The 20859-nt window shown below is 39.2% G+C and overlaps 1 protein-coding gene across 1 annotated transcript in view; it reads left to right on the top strand.

Moving 5' to 3' along the window:
- Positions 1 to 6211: 6211 nt before the first annotated feature.
- otop1 (otopetrin 1) overlaps positions 6212 to 20859 on the top strand; it is a 33206-nt gene continuing 18558 nt past the window's right edge. Inside the window, exons 1-4 of the mRNA XM_087975815.1 lie at positions 6212 to 6578; positions 7132 to 7268; positions 7365 to 7423; positions 20160 to 20290. Coding sequence (XP_087831941.1) covers positions 6212 to 6578; positions 7132 to 7268; positions 7365 to 7423; positions 20160 to 20290 — 694 coding nt within the window. The remainder of the gene's footprint in view (positions 6579 to 7131; positions 7269 to 7364; positions 7424 to 20159; positions 20291 to 20859) is intronic.

A 20859-nucleotide genomic window follows, 5' to 3' on the forward strand; every position in this document is an offset into this window, starting at 1 on the left:
AATTAACCTTCAAGCTAAAAACAAAAAAGTTTATTTTAAACTGACAATTTCTGGATGGTTTCCGACACTAAAGAGGCATAAATATTTATTAGTTTAAAAATTGTTGAATAAAGTCCTGCATGGAATGCTGCTGATGGCGTTTGTTAACAGGTTACTTTCAGAAGAATGATTGTAGTGACATTTTCAGTTTCTTAGATCTGTGCTTCCTTTTTCATCTTAACTGTGATCTTTTAGGCATGAGGTTGAGCTCTTTAATAATTAGTTTCACTCCAATATTCCATCTTGGAAAAACAAATGGTAGAAAATTGAATCATAGAATCCCTTCAGTGTGGAAGGAGACAATTTGGCACATCAACTCTCTGAAGAGCATCCCACCCAAACCCAGCCCCGATCTTATCCCTGCATTTCCTTTGCCTAATCTATCCAGTTTCTTTATCCCTGGATATTATGAGGCAACATAGCATGTTCAATCCACTTATCCTGCATGTGTTTGGATTTTAAGAGGAAACTGGAGCACCCAGCAGAAACTTACACAGACAGAATGCGTAAACTCCACAGAGTCACCCAAGGCTGGAATCAAATCTGGATCCCTAGTGCTGTGGTGCAGTAGTAGTGTCCCAGGACCAGGAGGCTCAGGTTCAAGTCTCACCCACTTCAAAAGTGTGAATAACGTCTCTGACCAGGTTGATTAGAATAATAGATAAAACAAGTAGTAATATAGAAAGAAATAGTGAATATAAACATTTAAGTATTTCATAAACCATTTTCAGCTGCTTCATTGACAGCTTTCCCTCTGTCATAAGGTTAGAAGTGAGGATGTTCACTGATGATTGTGCAATCAGTGAATATTGTGCAATGTTCAGGACAACTCAGCTCTTCAGACACTGAAGCAGTCCAGGTCCAAATGCAGCAATAACCTGGACAATATCCAGGCTCGAGTTTACAAGTGAAATACATTTGCGACACACGTCAAGCAATGACCATGTACCTTAAGAGAAAATCTGCCTTTGGCCCTTCATATTCAATGGTCTTACCATCACTGAATCCCCCACAATCAACATCCTGGAAGGTTACCATTGATCAATAATTGGACCGAACCAGTCTGACTGCAAGAACAGACAAAGGCTCGAAATACTGCGGCAAGTAACTCCGCTCCTGGCCCAAAGCCTGGCCACTATTTACAAGGCTCAAGTCAGGAGTGAGGTGGAATGCCTCTAACAGGCCTGTATGAGTGCAGCTCCAAAATACATGCAAGAAGCTCAACACCATCCAAGACAAGGCAGCCTGCTTGATGGCATCGCATCCGCAAATATCTACACCTTAACCTACTGACTGTTAGTAGCATTAGTTCAAGACTCATCAGCATTTCTGATGCATCAAATGCATTTCTGCCTGGAAGGACAGCAGATACATAGGAACACCACCATTTCCCTCCAAGTCACTCAACATCCTGACTTGAAAAGATATTGCTATACTTCAGCGTTGCTGGATCAAAATCCTGAAATTCCCTACCTAGTGGCATTGTGGGTTTATCTACAGCATATAGGGACTGCAGCGGTTTGAGAAGGCTGCTCACCACCATGTTCTCAAGGGTAACGGGATGGCAATACATGCTGGCCCAGCCAGTGATGCCATGTCCAATGTGAATAAAATAAGAGAATGTAGTATACTGTTGAGTGTTATGTGTAGTCTTTTGTCACTCGTTTATGGTAATGTATAATCAGTGAATGTGAATTGTTAAATAATGGACAATATTTTGGTATACTAAACATGGCTGCAGTTCAAGAAAATTCAACTCTAGGTTGATGGGTTAGACTGAGCTTCAGATGTTGCAATTTATCTGGATAGGAAAGGTTCCCTGTAAACTTTTTTGGGAGGTAGTTGCACTTCCTAATCTACATATTTCAGATTTGTTGTGTTGTTAGGGGTAAGAGTGCAACTGTAAGAGAGGAAGTTGGTTGGAAGCACTGGAATAGACTTGTAATTGTCTGATACATTTGAGGTTCTTGCAATATGTATGAATGAGAGTAGGCAGAATAAGCAAACTGCCTATAGCACTGATGTTCAGGAGAATATAGAATCATACAGAAAGAAACCAGACTCTTCGGTCCAACCAGTCCGTGCCAAACACAATCCCAAACTAAACTAATTCCATGTGCCTGCGCTTGGCCCATATCCATCCAAACATTCCTTATTTATGTCCTTATCCAAAAGTCTTTTAAATGCTGTAACTGTACCTGCATTCACCACATCCTCTGGAAGTTTATTCCACACATGAAACACTTTGTTTAATAAATAAAGCCTCGTGCCTTTTTGAAACCTCCCTCCTCTAACCTTAAAAGTATGGCCCCAAGTCTTGAAACCCCAAAGTGGAGAACCTGTAAAGGAATGGTACAGTAAGGGAATAGACATTATTCGCTGAAGCTGAGAACATGATTCCTGCAAGCTATATTGTCTGCCTGATGCCAGGCTGTAGAAATCTCAGAGCCAGAGAATAACTTGGTGTAGGAGAGAAAAGTTGTTGTGGTCGACATGGATGCCAATAGCATAGGAGAAAAAAAAGTTCTGCTGAAGAAATATGAATGTCTAGAGACAAAATTAAAAATAAATACAAAGATACCAATATCTGGATCATTATCTGAGCAAACTGCCATAAGGTCAATAACAATGAATCATGGCACAAAGATTAGTGTGGGAGAAATGGGTTTTGATACATAGAATACTGGCATCTGTACTGTGGAAAGAGGGAGCAAATTTTTGGGATGTCTTTTACTTGGCATTGGGATGAGTATACTGGTGAATCTCATAACTAAGGCAGTAGAGGTCTTTAAATTAAATGATAGTGTGTTCAAGTGAGAAGTGATTTAGAAAGTTTAGCAAAACAAGGCAAACATGCAGGGTAATGATGTATATAATGATAACCAGAGGGTGGTAGGTAGGAGCAGATTGCACAAACAAATGCATCAGCAATTGTTGCCAAAATAGGGAACAATGATTTTTGAAAAACTCAAGTTCTTTCCCTCAATACTGTAAGAATTAAAGTATCGATAACATAACCAGATGTAAATTAACTTGATATATTAGCCGTTACAGAGAGACAGTTGCAAAGTGATCATGGCAGGAATTTGAATATGAATGGTATTTGACACTTCAAAATGTTATGACTCACTGGAGTAGAGCACTGGAAAGAAAACCTTGATTAGATTAGATTAGATTCTCTACAGTGTGGAAACAGGTCCTTCTGCCCAACGAGTCCTGGAGTTTTGCAGAAATTAAATATTAAGATAGGTAAATTGGGAAATTTATCTGTCTTTTAGACACAGGTTGGCAAAGCACAGACCACATTTCTGTACTTAACAAGAATAGCTATTCAAGTAAATAGGCCCTTGCAACTGGTTGACAATTATGAGCCATCGGAACATAACTTGACTAATTGAAACTCTAGGCAGACGTGAGTACTGCAGATACTGGAGATGGGAGTGGTGCTGGAAAAGAGCAGCAGGCCAGGCAGCATCCGAGGAGCAGGAAAATAGACGTTTCAGGCAAAAGCCCTTCATCAGAAAGCCCAACAGACTCAAAATGAATCATGGATTATGGTTGGAGGGAAAAACTTGGAAGGCAATTCAGTGGTTCCTGTTCACATGGTTGCTCAAATTATTCTTGTGATGATCAGAATGCTGCTCCTCAGTGGTCTTATGGGTGCATTACCAGTTTGCAAGAGAAACTGGGTGGCTGGGGTTCAGGTATAAAACGTCTTGACATTAGTAGTCATGGCCCACAGCAACTGTTGTTGAAAACATAAATTAGTCTTCTGGATTAACATGATTTACTGCAGAGAACAGAGTTTTTTTAAATGTTAGTGATGATCTGATGGGTTCTCCCTATCTTGTTCACAATCCAAAATGTTCTGCTAGCTCAGAACCAATCACTTAACTGTTGGCAAGCAGGAGACCTTAGTTGTTGGTAACTGGCCGCACATTTACAAATCAATCCGCTCCTTGATGCCAGCGGAATCTCTGTACACAACCCTTCAGTTCCACTTCATCAGGAACTTGTTCACAATGAGTATCAAGTTACTTGATAGCAAATCATGCAGTAATCCTTGGTTTTAAACTAGTTACTTCCTCATTTCAAAACACAATTTAAAACACAAATAAAAACTGTTCACAAAAATGAAAGAAATAATGACAGGTGATGGTGTGGCTCTAATAATAAAGGATGAGATCTATATACAGAAGTGAAAAATGATCAGCTCTTTCCCACAGAGATTTTAATCTAACTGGCTAATACTTTCCTTCTTTCCATAGTCAAGACATTTCCAGTTGTCCAATCCACTGAAACTTCTTCAGAACCTAGGGAATTTTGAAAGATTACAATCAATGTTTCCAATATTTTTTGCAAGCACACTTTTAAGACCCTAGGATGCAGGGCATCAGGTCCAGAGACCTTGTCAACTTTTAGACCTAATAGTTTTTCTCACTTTTTTCTCTAGTGCTAGTGATTATTTAAAGTTCCTTTGCTCCACTTATCATTAATTTTCTGCTATATTCAATATGTTTTAAATGTCTCCTACCTTGAAGGCAGGTGCAAAATACTTGTTCATAGTCTGTCATTTCATGTTTCCTAATACTAATTCTTCAGCCGCATCTTGTAAGGGACCAATGTTTAATAGAACTCGGCATGGACGAGTTGGACCGAAGGGTTTGTTTCCATGCCGCACATTCCTGTGACTCTAACTAGATGTTTATACGTAAGTGTGTTTTATGAGTGACCTGGGTTTGAGTTGATACTGTAATTACAATGCTTTTTTTTCTGTCAATTTGATACAGGGTTCGATTGCAGTGTTTTTAAAAATCTCATTAAAACTGTCGTAATCATTTGCCTCCCCCGGGTCCCCACAGGCAGATCAATGGGTAATTCAGAATTTTGCACGATGGGAAAGTGGTGCCTAATGCAGCCTGACAATCGAAATCCGCCGCCCTTTAGTAAACTGAGCGAATTAACCTCAGTCCAAAAAGAAGACCACAGGTCTGTCTCACCATTGGACAGAGACAGCTGGTTACTCAGTTTGACAGACTTCCTTCTGTCTGCTATCGGCTTATGGAGCCTCTCTCTATATAAAAAAAGGAAGGAGCGAGGCAGGAATTACGTAAGGCTCCGATTTATCTTAAATCGGTCTATTTGAGATGTACACATTTTCTGTGCTGTAGATCTCTATGATAAAGTAGAGAGGTCTTAACACGTCCTGACACCAATAGAACTGTCCTTTCCACAAAGTGAATACCAGCATTAAGATCAGCATCACATGCAATTATAAAATCACATTATGAGCACAATCCCCGAGGTAAGTAATAGGGTAGTTTTGATAACAATCGTTAAAACCTAAAGAATATTGCCAGTATGTTCAATAAAACGTGGATTTTGCCACTTCGTAAGTTTGTGAATGTACACTAGCTGAACATGATCAGGGGAAAATGGGAAGATGGGTGGTTTCCAGCGAGCAGGATCTCTGACACGAGACGGAAAGAAGACATTGTCCGACCCATGTACATTTTGCAAACTCGTAATGACGCCTCCACCTCACTATTAGAGGGCACCTCGGTATAAAAATTCATGCGCCGGCACAGAACAATGCAACATTGCTCTTCTGTATTATCAAGAGTATCGGTCTCCACACAAGAGTAAGAGTTTAGGTAAAATTTCTGCCTAACCATTGAAGCTGCACAGCGTGTGAAATGTAGTCTGATGGAGTGAGAATCCAGGTCTCAGTGAGGAATACCCGCTGCAAACGAAATGTATGAAAACAGAAGAGTAGCGTTAGTTTATGTGCAATATCTAACAAAGAAGTGTTGAACAGGATTAAGTATAATGAAAGTTACTGCAGTTCAAGAAACTTCAGTGTCCAAATAGAGTTGTTCTAATTAATCAGTTTAGAGATATTGTTAGACACCTCTGGAGCAACAATTGGGACTAGGAAACCTCCTGGCTCAGAGATAGTCACTACCTCTGCTCCACATGAGCCCTTTCAATATCCAAATAAATGGACCCACCTGTACTTTTTGTCAGTGGGCGCTGTTGAACTGTACTTCATATTTATTGAAGATGACATTATTTTCTTTTAACAGGAAGGTACTTACAATTGGAGGGGTTATAAATAAGCATTATTGAAAGGTTGTTGTCTTTCCAGACCAGGATTCCTCGGCGTCTGGAGATGACTGAAAGATGCGGATTTGAGATTTTGGGTCACTGTCAGCGGCGCCCTGTAACCAGCCAGGCTGGGGCAGTGGGAGATCAGAGTTTCACAGAGTTTAGCAGCTCTTTCTCAGCCAACCAGCCCCTGAAGCAGGCTGTCATCCTGAGTGCCCAGTATGGTATCAACGTGTTTGTGCTGGGCTTGGTGCTGATGCTGGCGGGGACATTTCACAGAGCCGGAGTGACCCAGGAACACATCCTCGCCTACCTCAGCACCCTCATGGCGATACAACTGGCCTGGATGCTCTGGTACTTCTCCAGAAGGCATGGAAAAAGAATGCTGCTCACCGAGAAAGATGAACACGCCGGACCAAGGTGGTTGAGAGGTACAGGATGTCAGGCTAAAACACGTTTTTAAACAACATAGGTCGCGATTTCTCGTATTGGATGCATTCTAAAAATGTAAAGTCGCTATTAAACGAATTTGATTGGGAACTTTCTATAGAATGTTTAGGCATTAGGTTTGTAATTCCCATCAGTAATGACTAGGTTATTATGAGCAGTGTATTACCTGTGTGGCGCTATTTCAAACTGATTCTATTGGAATCGAATGCCTTATTTAAGTTATCTGGAGCAGTCTGCCAGAGTTCTGTTCACTGGTCAGTCGAGTAAGAGCTTAGTTTTAACAGATTCTGCATCAATAAAGCCCTCGTGCGTTGGTCGGGGGTGGGGGAAGAGAATTTGGCGCAGACCATGTAAACGCAATGTATTTGATAGTGATGATTATAAATAATTTTACACATTAGTTCTGAATTTAAAGAACTGGGACAAATAGATAAAGACATCCTGAAAATATGATCACTCGGGAGGAATGTGTTTCGGATTTTGGATCAGTTTGTCTTTCCCTCGAGCTTAAAATAAGGTACCTTTCATTATTAGGGGGTTTAACCTTATTTGCCACCTTGAGTTTAGTTCTGGATATGTTTAAAATTGGATACTACGTTGGATATTCAAGTTGTCTCACAGCCGTCAAAGGTGTCTATCCTGCCATCCACGCAGTGCACACTCTCTCACAGGTCAGTATATTTACCTACATTTTGTTTTTTTAATTATTATCAGTGAGTGGTGTCAGTATATTCAATGTGAATTTAAACAACACTATTTATTTTCAGGTGTATTTCCTTTGGTTCCATGCAAAGGATATCATTCAAGCTTTTCAAATGATAGGAAGGTAAAAAATGATCAAATATCAACTTGTTTTATATTTCTTTGATTATACTGTATAGTAAATTATTATGTATGGACTTCAGAATATTTGTGATTGAGAATCATAGAGTCATGCAGAACATAATGAGACTATTTAGTCCATTGAGTCTGTATCCAGTCTATGATAGAGCTATTCTATTAATCACACATTCCTGCTCTTGCCCTACAGTCATGCATTGCTTTCCTTTCAAACATTCATTCAATTTCCTCTTGAATGCTGCTGTTGGTTCAGGAACTGTATTCTAAATCACCATAACTGGCTGTGTGCAATGCTCACGTTGCCTCATTTCTTATTCATCATGAGCTGTGGGCATAACTGCCAATGCCAGTTTTCAGTGCCCTTTGATACTCTGTTTGAGAAGTTGATTTTAGGTCACTTTCTTGAGCCACTGATTTGCAGTTTGGTTAAAAAAGTGGCTTGTGAGGCCATGCCATAGCTCAGTTACAAATTAATCAGACTGGGAGTCATTCTTGTCCAGAAGAGGTTAGCATGGCAGATTTCCTCCCCCAGATGGCAAAATAAACTGGATAGGCATTTACACCTGACAGTTTCATGTCATTGTTATTAAAACTAACTTCATATTCCAAATCTATGTCATAAAATAAATGAAAGCTTCCCAATTGGATTTATGTTGTTGTCTCTAGATCATAAATGCAGGCCTCTAATGGTCCAGTAATCACAATGCCATAAGGAATTGAGAAGTACATTTGTAAGGAGATCTCAGTTATCTGTAAGAATAAAAGGGTAGTAATGGTAGGAGATTTTAATTTTCTGGGGAGAACTAGCCATTTGGATACAGAACTGGCTCAAAGGTAGAAGACAGAGGGTGGTGGTGGAAGGTTGCTTATCAGATTGGAGGCCTGTGATCAGTGGAGTGCCACAAGGATCACAAGATCAGATTTAATCATTTATATAAGAGGTATAATTAGTAAGTTTGCAGATGACACCAAAGTTGGAGGTGTCGTGGACAGCAAGGAAAGTTACCTCAGATTAAAATGAGATCTTGATCAGATGGGCCAATGGGCTGAGAAGTGGCAGATGGATTTTAATTTAGATAAATGTGAGGTGCTACATTTCGGGAAAGCAAATCTTAGCAGGACTTTACACGTAATAGTAAGGTCCTCGGGAGTGTTGCTGACAAAGAGACCTTGGAGTGCAGGTTCATAGCTCCTTGAAAGTGGAGTCACAGGTAGATAGGATAATGAAGAAGGTGTTTGATATGCTGTCCTTTATTGGTCAGAGTATTGAGTACAGGAGTTGGGAGGTCATGTTGCGGCTGCACAGGACATTGATTAGGCTACTGTTGGAATATTGCGTACAATTCTAGTCTCCTTCCTATCGGAAAGATGTTGTGAAACTTGAAAGGGTTCAGAAAAAAATTTACAAGGATGTTGCCAGGGTTGGAGGATTTGAGCTATAGGGAGCGGTTGAATATGCTTGGTCTGTTTTCCGTGGAGTGTTGGAGGCTGAGGAGTGACCTTATAGGGGTTTATAAAATCATGAGGGGCATGGATAGGATAAATAGACAAAGTCTTTTCCCTGGGGTGGGAGAGTCCAGAACTAGAGGGGAAAGATATCAAAGAAATCTAAGGGGCAATGTTTTCATGAAGAGGATGGTGTGTGTGTGTGTGTGTGTGGAATGAGCTGCCAGAGGAAGTCGTGGAGGCTAGTACAATTGCAACATTTAAAAGGCATCTGGATGGGTATATGAATAGGAAGGGTTTGGAGGGATATTGGCCAGGTGCTGGTGAGTGGGACTAGATTGTGTTGGGATATCTGGTCGGCATGGACCAGTTGGACTGAAGGGTCTGTTTCCGTGCTGTACGTCTCTATGACTCTATGACAAACATAGACTGGGACTGCCATAGTGTTAAGGGATTGAATGGAGATGAAATTTTTAAGTGTGGACAAGACAATTTTCTGATTCAGTATGTGGATGTACCTACTAGAGAAGATGCAAACATTGACGTACTCTTGGGAAATAAGGCAAGGCAGGTGACTGAAGTGTCAGTGGGTGAGTACTTTGGACCAGTGGCCATAATTCTATTAGATTTAAAAGAGTGATGGAAAAGGATAGACTGGATCAAATAATTAAAGTTCTAAATTAGAGGAATGCCAATTTTAATGACATTAGGCAAGAACTTTAAAAAGTTGATTGGGGGTGGATGTTTGCAGGTAAAGGGATGGCTGGAAAATGGGAAGACTTCAAAAATGAGATAATGAGAGACAGTGCATTCCTGTAAGGGTGAAGGGCAAGGCTGCTAGGTGTAGGGAATTATGGAAGACTAGAGAAATTGAGGTTTTGATCAATTAGGAGAAAGTGAGGTCTGCAGATGCTGGAGATAAGAGTCAAGAGTGTGTTGCTGGAAAAGGGCTCCGGCCCAAAAACATCGATTCTCCTGCTGCTTGGAGGGTGCCTGACCTGCTGTGCTTTTCCAGCAACACACTCTCAAAATTGAGGTTTTGGTCAAGAATAAGAGGGAAACATATGTCAGGTATAGACAGCAGAAATTGAGTGAATTTAAAGGAGGGAGTAGGTATATACTTATGACGGAAATCATGAAGGGGAAAAGGGGACAAAAGATTGTTTTGGTGGAGAGGGGTAAGGAGAATCTGAAGGGATTCTTCAAATACATTAAAGTCACAAGGTAGCTAGGGAGAGAATAGGACCCCTCAAAGATCAGCAAGGCTGCCTATGTGTGGAACTGCAAGAGATGGCGGAGATACTAAGCGAGTATTTTGCATCAGTGTTTACTGTGGAGAAGGATATGGAAGATACAGAAGATGGGGAAATAAATAGTGACATATTGAAAAATGTCAATATTCCAGAGAAGGAGATGCGAGATGGCTTAAAATGCATAAATGTGGATGAATTCCTAGGACTTGATCAGGGGCAGATTAGAGTGGTGCTGGAAAAGCACAGCAGGTCAGGCAGCATCCAAAGAGCGGGAAAATTGACGTTTCAGGCAAAAGCCCTTCATCAGGAATATCCTAGAACTCTGTGGGAAGCTAGGGAAGTGATTGCTGGGGCCCTTGCTGAGATATTTGTATCATTAATAGCCACAGGTGAGGTGCCAGAAGGCTGAAGGTTGGCTAATGTGGTGCCACGATTTAGGAAAAGTGGTAAGGAAAAGCCAGAAACCATTGACCGGTGAGCCTGACATTGGTGGTGGGCAAGTTGTTGGAGGAAATCCTGAAGGATAGGATTTACATGTATTTGGGAAGGCAAGGACCAACTAGGAATAGTCAAAGTAGCTTTGCGGGAAATCATATCACACTAAGTTAATTGAGTTTTTTGAAGAAGTAATAAAGAGGATTGATGAGGGCAGAGTGGAGGACATGGACTTCAGTAAGGCATTCAACAAGGTTTCTCATGGTAGACTGGTTAGCTAGGTATGATCAGATGGAATACAGGCAAACCTAACCATTTGGATACAGAACTGGCTTGAAGGTAGAAGACAGAGAGTGGTAGTGGAGCGTTGTTTTTCAGACTGGAGGCCTGTGACCAGTGGTGTGCCACAAGGATTGGTGCTGGATCCATTGCTTTTCATCATTTATATGAATGATTTGGGAAGGAATGTAGTTATTATTAGTAAGTTTGCAGACGACATCAAATTGGAGGTGTAGTGGACAGCAAAGAAGGTTACCTTAGAGTACAAAAGGATCTTGATCAGATGGCCCAATGGGCTGAGGAGTGGCAGATGGAGTTTAACCTAGGTAAATGTGGGGTGCTGCATTTTGAAAAGGCAAATCAGGGTAGGACTTATACACCTAATGGTAAGGTTCTGGGGAGTGTTGCTGAACAAAGAGACCTTGGAATGCAGGTTCATACTTGCTTGAAAGTGGAGTCTCAAGTAGATAGGATGATGAAGAAAGTGTTGGTATGCTTGCCTTTATTAGTCAGCTCTTTGAGTTTAGGAGTTGGGAGTCTTGTTGCAATTGTACAGGACATTGGTTAGGCCAATTTTGGAATACTGTGTGCAATTCTAGCCTGTATGTTATAGAAAGGATGTTGTGAAACTTGAAAGGGTTCAGAAAAGATTTACAAGGATGTTGCCAGGGTTGGAGGGTTTGAGGTACTAGGAGAGGCTGAATAGACTGGGGATATTTTCCTTGGAGCATCAGAGGCTGAAGAGTGACCTTATGGAGGTTTATAAAATTGAGGGGCATGGATAGGGTAAATAGGCAAGGTCTTTTCCCCAAGATGGAGGAGTCCAAAACTTAGAGGGCATAGGTTTAAGGTGAGAAGGGAAAGATTTAAAAGTGACCTGGGGGCAACATTTTTACACAGAGGGTGGTGCATGTATGGAATGAGCTGCCAGAGGAAGTGTTAGGGGCTGGTAAAATTTCAACATTTATAAAACATTTGGATGGGTATATGAATAGGAACAGTTTAGAAGGATATGTGCCAAATGCTGGCAAACAGGCTTAGATTTATTTAGGATATCTATTCTAAATGGACAATTTGGTGTTTTGTGTTCAAAGTGTCTATTACCATGCTGTACCTCTCTGACTGTATAACTCAGACCCATTGGGCTTTAGATCAGTGTATTCTGCCTTCTGATTTCTATGGCACTGTCAACAGTTTATTTTTAATTATTACATTAAATCTTGTTTTTGAAAACCTCAAAAAGTCTTCTCTGTTTGAAGGAAAAGCAATCTCATTTTCCAAATAATGTCTTCTGCACTGTCTCTAAGGCCTTGACCTATTCCAAAAGTATCACAATAAGACAGTAGACTCGGTGAAACCTGACAAATGTTTCATTTATGTTTATAGCATAGCTTCCTTGTTTTTATGCTTTATTTCTCTATTAATATAGCTAAAGATCCCATATATCTTTTAAACACTTCTTTCAACCTGTGTCCCAGCTTCGTTCCAGCAGATCTCTCTTTAAAGATTGTTTAAAGTTGTAAGGTGAAGTGGCCATAGGACTTTTCGTTAGAGAGAGAGAGAGATGAGTTTAACCTGAGGGTTACCAAGCCTCAAGTGAGGGGCAAGGTTGAGGAGGTGGGACCTTCATGGCAACCTCCATTCAGTTGATAGAACCTCTGCCTAATCTTCCCTGTTTTAAATCTAATCACCATGTGTTCGCCCATTTCACCAATCTGTATTTGTCCTCCTGAGGTCTAGTACTATTCTGTTCTGTGTTATGTGCTACATTTCTGAGATTGTGTCAATTGCAAACATTGAATTTGCCTTATATACCCAAGTTTAGGTCATTAATATAAATAAAAATGGAAGTGGTTGCAATACTCACCCCGAGGGAACACTAATTCAGTCCACTCTGAAATTCACCTTACTCCATGCCCTTTGACACCACCAGCAGCAACACTTCCGGTTACTTCACAAAATTACACAGTCAGGATACTGAATGATAATTTGCCTTTAAAATGTCAGTACTGGCTTTCATTGGCATGTGGAAGACTATAGGTTATTCAATGAATTTTGTACTGCACTGTACATATTTGCAACCACCGAAGTTAGACTGGCTGGCAATTACAAGGTGTATCCCTCTTTTCATTTTAAAGGCAGAATAACATTTACAATTCTGCAGCCAGCCAATATTCCAGGAGGTTTGGACTATTATAGACAAAGCTGCAGCAGTTTCCATGTTTATTTGTCTCAGTAACCAGGGGATGCATCCCATTCAGACTGGGAGAGCCTTACTATTTTGAGAAATGTTAACCTTTCAAATACACTCTCTCTATTTTTTTAAATTGTATCCTTTACTCTTAATTTATTGCTACATTGGGTGCATCCCTTTCTCTAGTGGATGTCAGGTATTAATTTATTACCTCAGCCGTAATCTCTGTTGTATGATGAATCTTCACCACTGCTCATCAAGTTACATGAGGTAGCTGGATTCCTGCTCAAAATAAAATAGATTTGCTGCCAATCCTCCTGTAAGGTTGGGTTTACAGGACCTGCTTTGTTTAGTGTGGTAGAGAAAGCCCACTTAGTTCTCTAATGAGCTCTTATCATAGATAGGAAGTAGTTTTTTGAATGATAACAATCAAGTATAAGTTACATTGATATTGCACTGTTACAAAGTCTATGAGGAGACCTAGATGGCCATTTATCTCTTGGATAAATTTTTATGGAGAACAATGTTCTTGTTGAACGAGGCAGTTGATGCACTCTATCTGGAAGTGAAGTAATCTTTTGAATGTGCAGAGGTCCTCTTTCCTGCTAAATCAGGTATTTGTCCTATAATGTCAGTTGGGGGACCATTAATCTCATAAATCCTTTCCCTCTGTTGATAGAGTTACTGTCTTCCTTGCAGTATCCTGGATCATTTAATCAGACAACTTCTTTTGATGATGTCCTGAATCTCTGGACATTGGTCATATCACTTCGCTGGTGTCTTCCATGGAATCATAGCAACCAATTCTCCCTCTGTGTGAACAAATCTCAATTCTCAGATAGTCAGCTGGACTGGACTGAGATTCATAGACTCTGTACTGAAACTAGTTGATTAGGTTGTACAATTGCATTTGGCCGAGTTAGTTACTTTATTGTTGACCCCAACATGTGTACTTTCTTAGTCATGCTATTTGAAGATTCTTGTTTACTGAGCATGATCTTGTCACTGATCATGATGATGCTTCCTGAGAGAAAAAAAATTGACATGTTTGACTGGATTTGTATCTTCTCACTCCTAACATCAAATGTGGATCTGCATGCTGATTTGTTGGCCAGGATGTGTTGCTGTCTGAACAACTTCAGTTAAAAATTGATCAATGTACTCAAATGGGCCACCTGACTCATTATTCTTCAAATCATCTGCATCTTCTTGCAAACTTTGGTGATTCTTATCACCTCGTCAACTCTCCTCAGTGTTGGTAGGAGCGGGAAATTTTTTTTCCAACTTTGTGTAGTCATGGATTTTCATCTTGTTGAAATTATTTTCTTATTCCAATATAGATAATATCAATGGATTCTAGCTTTTAGGGTTGTGCCATAACTTTAGATGGCCCCATGAAATCTATCTACTGTCCATTGATCAATTGTTCAACAACTAAAATTTTGTGGTTCTGTAGTTCTATAACTCACTGTTCCTTGAGCAGTTGTCCTATTCCCAGCATCACTTTGAAAAGTCATGGTATGACTTTTAACTAGTTTATTGTCAATAATAATGAGCCTAACACCTTCTGCCATTTGATTGACGTTGAGTCAAGATACTTATTCAAGCTCAATATTGAGAATTATTGTCTGTAAATTATGTATACATTCTCGACTTTTTGATATACCTTGTGCTGCAGAGCTACTTGTTACATACATTTTGTCTTGAGATCCAAATCTCCTGGACCATGTGCTGTAGTTTCATTGTTGTAGGCTGTAACATCTATTTCTTCACCCATGGCACAGGATGTGATAATATAAAGACAATTGCTCAGGTATTAAGCCTAAAGTGGATGAGTTGTCTGTTGGCATACATTCCTTCTTGCCAAACCAATCTGCTTGGATAATCAATTAAATTTAAGGAACACATTTGATTTCTCTTCCACTATGGGTTACTGTACCTCACCAGCATCTTTATGTGAGTCGTTATTTGGCCCTTTGCTGCTTTGTAACTGTGTCCTACTTCCGCACATCTTTCAAAATTACTAATTGTTATTATTCTGTGTTGCTTGTGCCTGTGAGATTTCCTGGATCCACAGCACTGACTCATAGGGTTGAATTCTACCAGGCATTAGATTGATTTTCTACTGTATTATGAACAATTGCTCAATGCCTTTTCTGTTTCCTTGTTGCATCCATACATTTAATAATTCAGGGAGTTTGAGCTTTGCATTGCCCCCTTTTCACCCTCATGGAATAATGTCAATGTTGTACTCAGACCATCTCTTCATTAACAATTTTCCATTCTTCAGTTATTGTTTCATCTATCAAGCTTTGATCTTCGTGCACCTGGAGCAGATTCATTTTCAACTCACTGAAATTAGCCCTGTTCCTGCTTTAAATAAATCTTTTAAGGCATGTGGCATTGCTGGCTTGGTCGGGATTTATTGCCTTTCTCTAAATGCTCTGGAGAAGGTTATGATGAGCTGCCATCTTGAAATGTTGCAGCCAAATGATAAATTATGTGATTTTATGCTTGAATTTGCCTTTTCCATAACTATCCTAATCCTGCTGTTATTACTTTCAGTGTTCTTCAAATGGTCTTCCACTGAAACAAGACTCCACTTACCCCATTTCATTCCCAAGACTTCCTTTCTCTTCTTAGTTCTGATAAAGTCATTTGGGTCTCAAAACATTAACTTGGTTCTCTCACCGCAAATGCTGCCAGACCTGCTGAGTTTCACCAGAGATTTCCATTTTTATTTCAGATTTCCACCATCCACAGTATTTTCCTTTATATTTATTGCTTCTTTCCTCATTGAGTTGATCAAGGAAGTTAATTTGTATACATTTCAGGAGCACCTTCCTCTCTTTTATCTTAACACTGTTACTATCTGAGTCTACATAAAGTTTCCATTATCACAACACTATTGTTTTTGCATTTTTAAAAATAATTTGTTGAATATTTACTCTGCTTTTCCTCCCCAGTGTTTGGTAGCCTATACTGTACATCTGGTAAATAGACTCCGTCTTTGGCCTCTCAACAATAGAATTACTTTACAGTATTACAATAGTTATTTTGGATCAGTACTGCCACCTTACTCCTTTTTTGATTTTTGTTTCTGAATGCCTGTAGCCAGGAATATGAAGTTCCCTAACCACCTCTGCTTTAAGCAAGATCTCTGTTATCCTCACTACATCAGAGCCAAATGGGGTAACTTGTGTCTATACATACCAACCTTATTTATTTATACATGGATGTGCAGTTCATGCACATGCACACTCTAAATACATCGTGGATGGTTTCCTGTCTAGAAGCATCCATTTTTCTTATACATGTTTCTTCTACTCTTATTTGTTATTTGAGTCTCTTAGGAAAATGTGAGAATATTATCTCAGTTGGATTTGATTTGGTTGTGTATCAGTGTAAATTGATATGCCATATTGCATTATTTGTAAGTTGTTGTAACTGATGCAACTGAACTGATTTTACTCTTTCAGTGACATTTTTATTTTGAGTCTAAACAGTTCCATCACTGCTTTAAAAAAAAAGCAAGTTATGCTCATGGTTTTTCAGAACTCCACTGTTTATTATGTCAATGAAGAATTTGACATCCCTGATCTGGTGTGTTTCCTTCCTAGCAAGTTAGAGAGAGTAGGCTTCATATGTGGATTGCAGAGCAGGGTAGTTTGGGGGAGGCAAAACAATTTTGAGTAAGAGTGTCTGCAGGAGATGTTTTCACCTCACATTTTTCTAGTTTAGAATCATTGAGTTGGAACCTCTTTGACATGTAAGGCAGAGGGATGAATTTCTGGACCATTTATCCAGAATATAGTCATGTCCCAGAGAAAATTATAAATTCAGGAAAGGCAGATGTGACTGATAGTAAGTTGACTAGTGGGAATTTAGGAGAGGTTAGAAAGGACACTCTGCAAACACTGTTCCTGTCTGACAGGTATAATGAACTCCCTAAATGTGAGAATAAGGAGAAAGACTGCAGGAAGCAGAACAAAAGTGCAAACCCAGACCCTGAAGGTGATGTGGGGTGAGAATAGCACAAGTAGAAAAACGGTATGTTATGATGAGAAAAGTAATAGAACCATTAAGGGTTACACAGGAGAGTGGCAAATAAACAAATAGAAATTTTATTTAATTACTTTACTTTGGTATTTACCAGGAAAATAAACAGGTAGACATAACATTGAATGATGAGATAAGTAATGATGTAAGTACATTTAAAATAAATATTGAATAAGTTAAGCAATCATACACAATAAAATCCATTTTCCAGCAGGACTGAATCCATGTATTTAAAAAACCAAATCTAGGAAAAAGATGGCAGTTACATAATAAATGTTTAATGAATCACTAGTAAAATGTATAGTGTGAGAGGTCTGGTGGAGAGTTCATGTAATTCCTATATTTAAAAAATGGTGCAGAACATGTCCAGGGAATTGTATATCAGTATTCAATTATGTAATGAATTAGTAAAACCAGATTATGTGGAGTTAGGGGATAAATAGCAGAATGGATTGTTCCACATCTTCACACAGAAAGCAAATAGTCAAGTAAATAGTCATTATTCACAGTGGCAGAAGTTGGCGAATGGTCTTCCAATTGGATCACTGCTGCAATCATTGATCACAATTTGCATTAATGACTTGGATGTTGCAATTAAAATTAAAATTTCTATACTTGTGGATCACACCAACCTAAAGGAATTTGTCAATATTATGGAGGACTGCAGCAAATTACAGGAGGACATTAATAAATTTGCAGAATGGGCAAAGGATTGGTAATTTTAAGTTCAACACAGATAAATGTGAGACTGAACATTTTGGAAGGAAGAATAAAGATATCGACTACTATTGTTACTTGAAAGATACAAGTCTAAATAAGTTCAAAGGATAAAGGGCCTTTGGCATGAAAATATATCAGTCAAAAATATATTATTCTACAGGTTATGCAGAGCATTTTAAAAAAACATGAGGTTTTATTTCTAGAGAAGTACAATTGAAAAGCAGGACGTTGTGCTAAATCTGTATGAAACCTTGATTATACCACAGTGCTGCACACAATTCTGTTCACAATGTTATTGATGTATATGGAGGTGTGCAGAGGGTACAGAAAAGATGTACATAGATGATTATAGAAATATGTGGGCATACATACTAGGAAATATTGACAGGCTGGGTCTGTTTTCTTCTCAGAAAGCATACTTTCAGATGTGCCCGGGAATTTAAAATTATGAATTATTTTGACGGTATCGATAGAGAGGGAATGTTTTCTCTTGTGTGAAAGAGCACAACTGGAGGCTGTCAATATAAGATCAACCACAACAACCTGTAGGGGATTCAGAAGCAACCCTTTTACCAAAGAGTGTAAAGGTGAGGAGCTCACTCCCACATGGAATGGTTGAAGTGATTAGTACAGAGGTATTTTAGGAAATGCTAGACAAGTATATGACAGAGAAGGGAACCTTGCAAAGTAACTTGTTCTATGGTGAAATTCATCTCCCGATTTATAAGAATGTAATTGCTGTATCTTCTGAAATGTGCCGTTAAAATAGTAAACAGAGACTTTGGTCGGATGGGATTTCTTTCTTTCTTGTTAACTGTTACATCTGCTTTATTTTAATACAGTTTCTTACTTGTAACAATAAACTGCATTAAGTATCATTATAAAAGTAAAGACTATTGAGTCATAGAGTCATAGAGATGTACAGCATGGAAACAGACCCTTTGGTCCAACCCGTCCATGCCGACCAGATATCCCAATCTAATCTAGTCCCACCTGCCAGCACCCGGCCCATATCCCTCCAAACCCTTCCTATTCATATATCCACCCAAATGCCTCTTAAATGTTGCAATTGTACCAGCCTCCACTTCCTCTGGCAGCTCATTCCACACACATACCACCCTCTGTATGAAAAAGTTGCCTCTTAGGCCTCTCTTATATCTTTCCCCTCTCACCCTAAACCTATGCCCTCTAGTTCTGGACTCCCTGACCCCAGGGAAAAGATTTTGTCTATTTACCCTATCCATGTCCCTCATAATTTTGTAAACCTTTATAAGGTCACCCTTCCGCCTCCGATGCTCCAGGGAAAACAGCCCCAACCTGTTCAGCCTCTCTCTATAGCACAAATCCTCCAACCCTGGCAACATCCTTGTAAATCTTTTCTGAACCCTTCCAAGATAGGAATGAGACCAGAATTGCATGTAATATTCTAATATCTTGTACAGCTGCAACATGATCTCCCAACTCCTGTACTCAATACTCTGACCAATAAAAGAAAGTATACCAAACGCTTTCTTCACTATCCTATCTACCTGTGACTCCAATTTCAAGGAGCTATGAACCTGCACTCCAAGGTCTCTTTGTTCAGCAACACTCCCTAAGACCTTACCATTAAGTGTATAGTCCTGCTAAGATTTGCTTTCCCAAAATGCAGCACCTCACATTTAACTGAATTAAACTCCAGCTGCCACTTCTCAGCCCATTGGCTCATCTGGTCAAGATCCTGTTGTAATCTGAGGTAACCCTCTTTGCTGTCCACTACACCTCCAATTTTGCTGTCATCTGCAAACTTACTAACTGTACCTCTTATGCTTGCATCCAAACCATTTATGTAAATGACAAAAAGTAGAGGACCCAGCACCGATCCTTGTGGCATTCCACTGGTCACAGGCCTCCAGTCTGAAAAACAACCCTCCACCACCACCCTCTGTCTTCTACCTATGAGCCAGTTCTGTATCCAAATGGCTAGTTCTCCCTGTATTCCATGAGAGCTAACCTTGCTAATCAGTCTCCAATGGGGAACCTTGTCGAACGCCGTACTGAAGTCCATATAGATCACATCTACCACTCTGGCCTCATCAATCCTCTTTGTTACTTCTTCAAAAAGCTCAATCAAGTTTGTAAAAGTAAAGGCGACTATAAAGATAAATTCTTGTAAATATAAAGCTATGTTTTGAAGGGCGATAATATTCTCCTGAAAATATTTGGTGAATCTAATTTTTTAGAGGAAGTTTCTTTGTTAATTCTGTAGGAGACTTTTCTTTGGTAAATTTCATGATGTGTTTTTACTTTTGCATTTATTTACTCCACTTGTGTCCATTACCATACTTTTTTTTTAGATTTGGAATGATTCATTCTGTTTTTACGAACCTGCTGTTATGGGTGAACAGTATAATTGCAGAGTCAAAACATCAGTTAAATGACCACAAAAAGAGACTTGCAGGACATGGCTTTGCCAACTTAACTATGGGTAAGAAATTTTAATAAGTGAAAAATCATGAACAGGAGAAGTAGAAAACTAGAGTGTCAGTTATTGAGAATTTTTCAATTTAATGGTCACAGAATCTGAGGTGCAATAAATGATCTAAACTCATTATTTCAATATATATGCACTAAAGGCCACTTTAAAAATCTGCAGATGATTTATTCATTTATGTACCCAAATTCTACATATCCTAAAATGTTGATGGTATTAATTTCATTTTGTAATCCACAAGATATTGTGTAGCATTTTAAATTAATTTCAAATTAATTTCAAATTACATCAGTTAGGCTTGAATACGAAATCAATGGAGGATCAGTATAGCCTGATTACCATCACCAGCGGATTTCTACCCTAATCTTTGCATTTGACAGGATCCAGAATGATTTTAATATTAGTGAAATAGAAACTGATCCCATTAATCAAGTAAACAAATTGTTCTTTCTTGTAAGAAAAAGTCAATTTGAGAATGTCAAAGTTGAAATAACATGTTGGCAGCTGTGTGCTGCTCTGTTGGTGAATTGCAAATACAAAAGCATCAGTCATAATGCACTCAA

This window comes from Chiloscyllium plagiosum, unplaced genomic scaffold, assembly GCF_037043375.1.
Source record: "Chiloscyllium plagiosum isolate Xiang-an unplaced genomic scaffold, Cpla_swu_hap1 HiC_scaffold_1, whole genome shotgun sequence".
Taxonomy (NCBI): Eukaryota; Metazoa; Chordata; class Chondrichthyes; order Orectolobiformes; family Hemiscylliidae; genus Chiloscyllium; species Chiloscyllium plagiosum.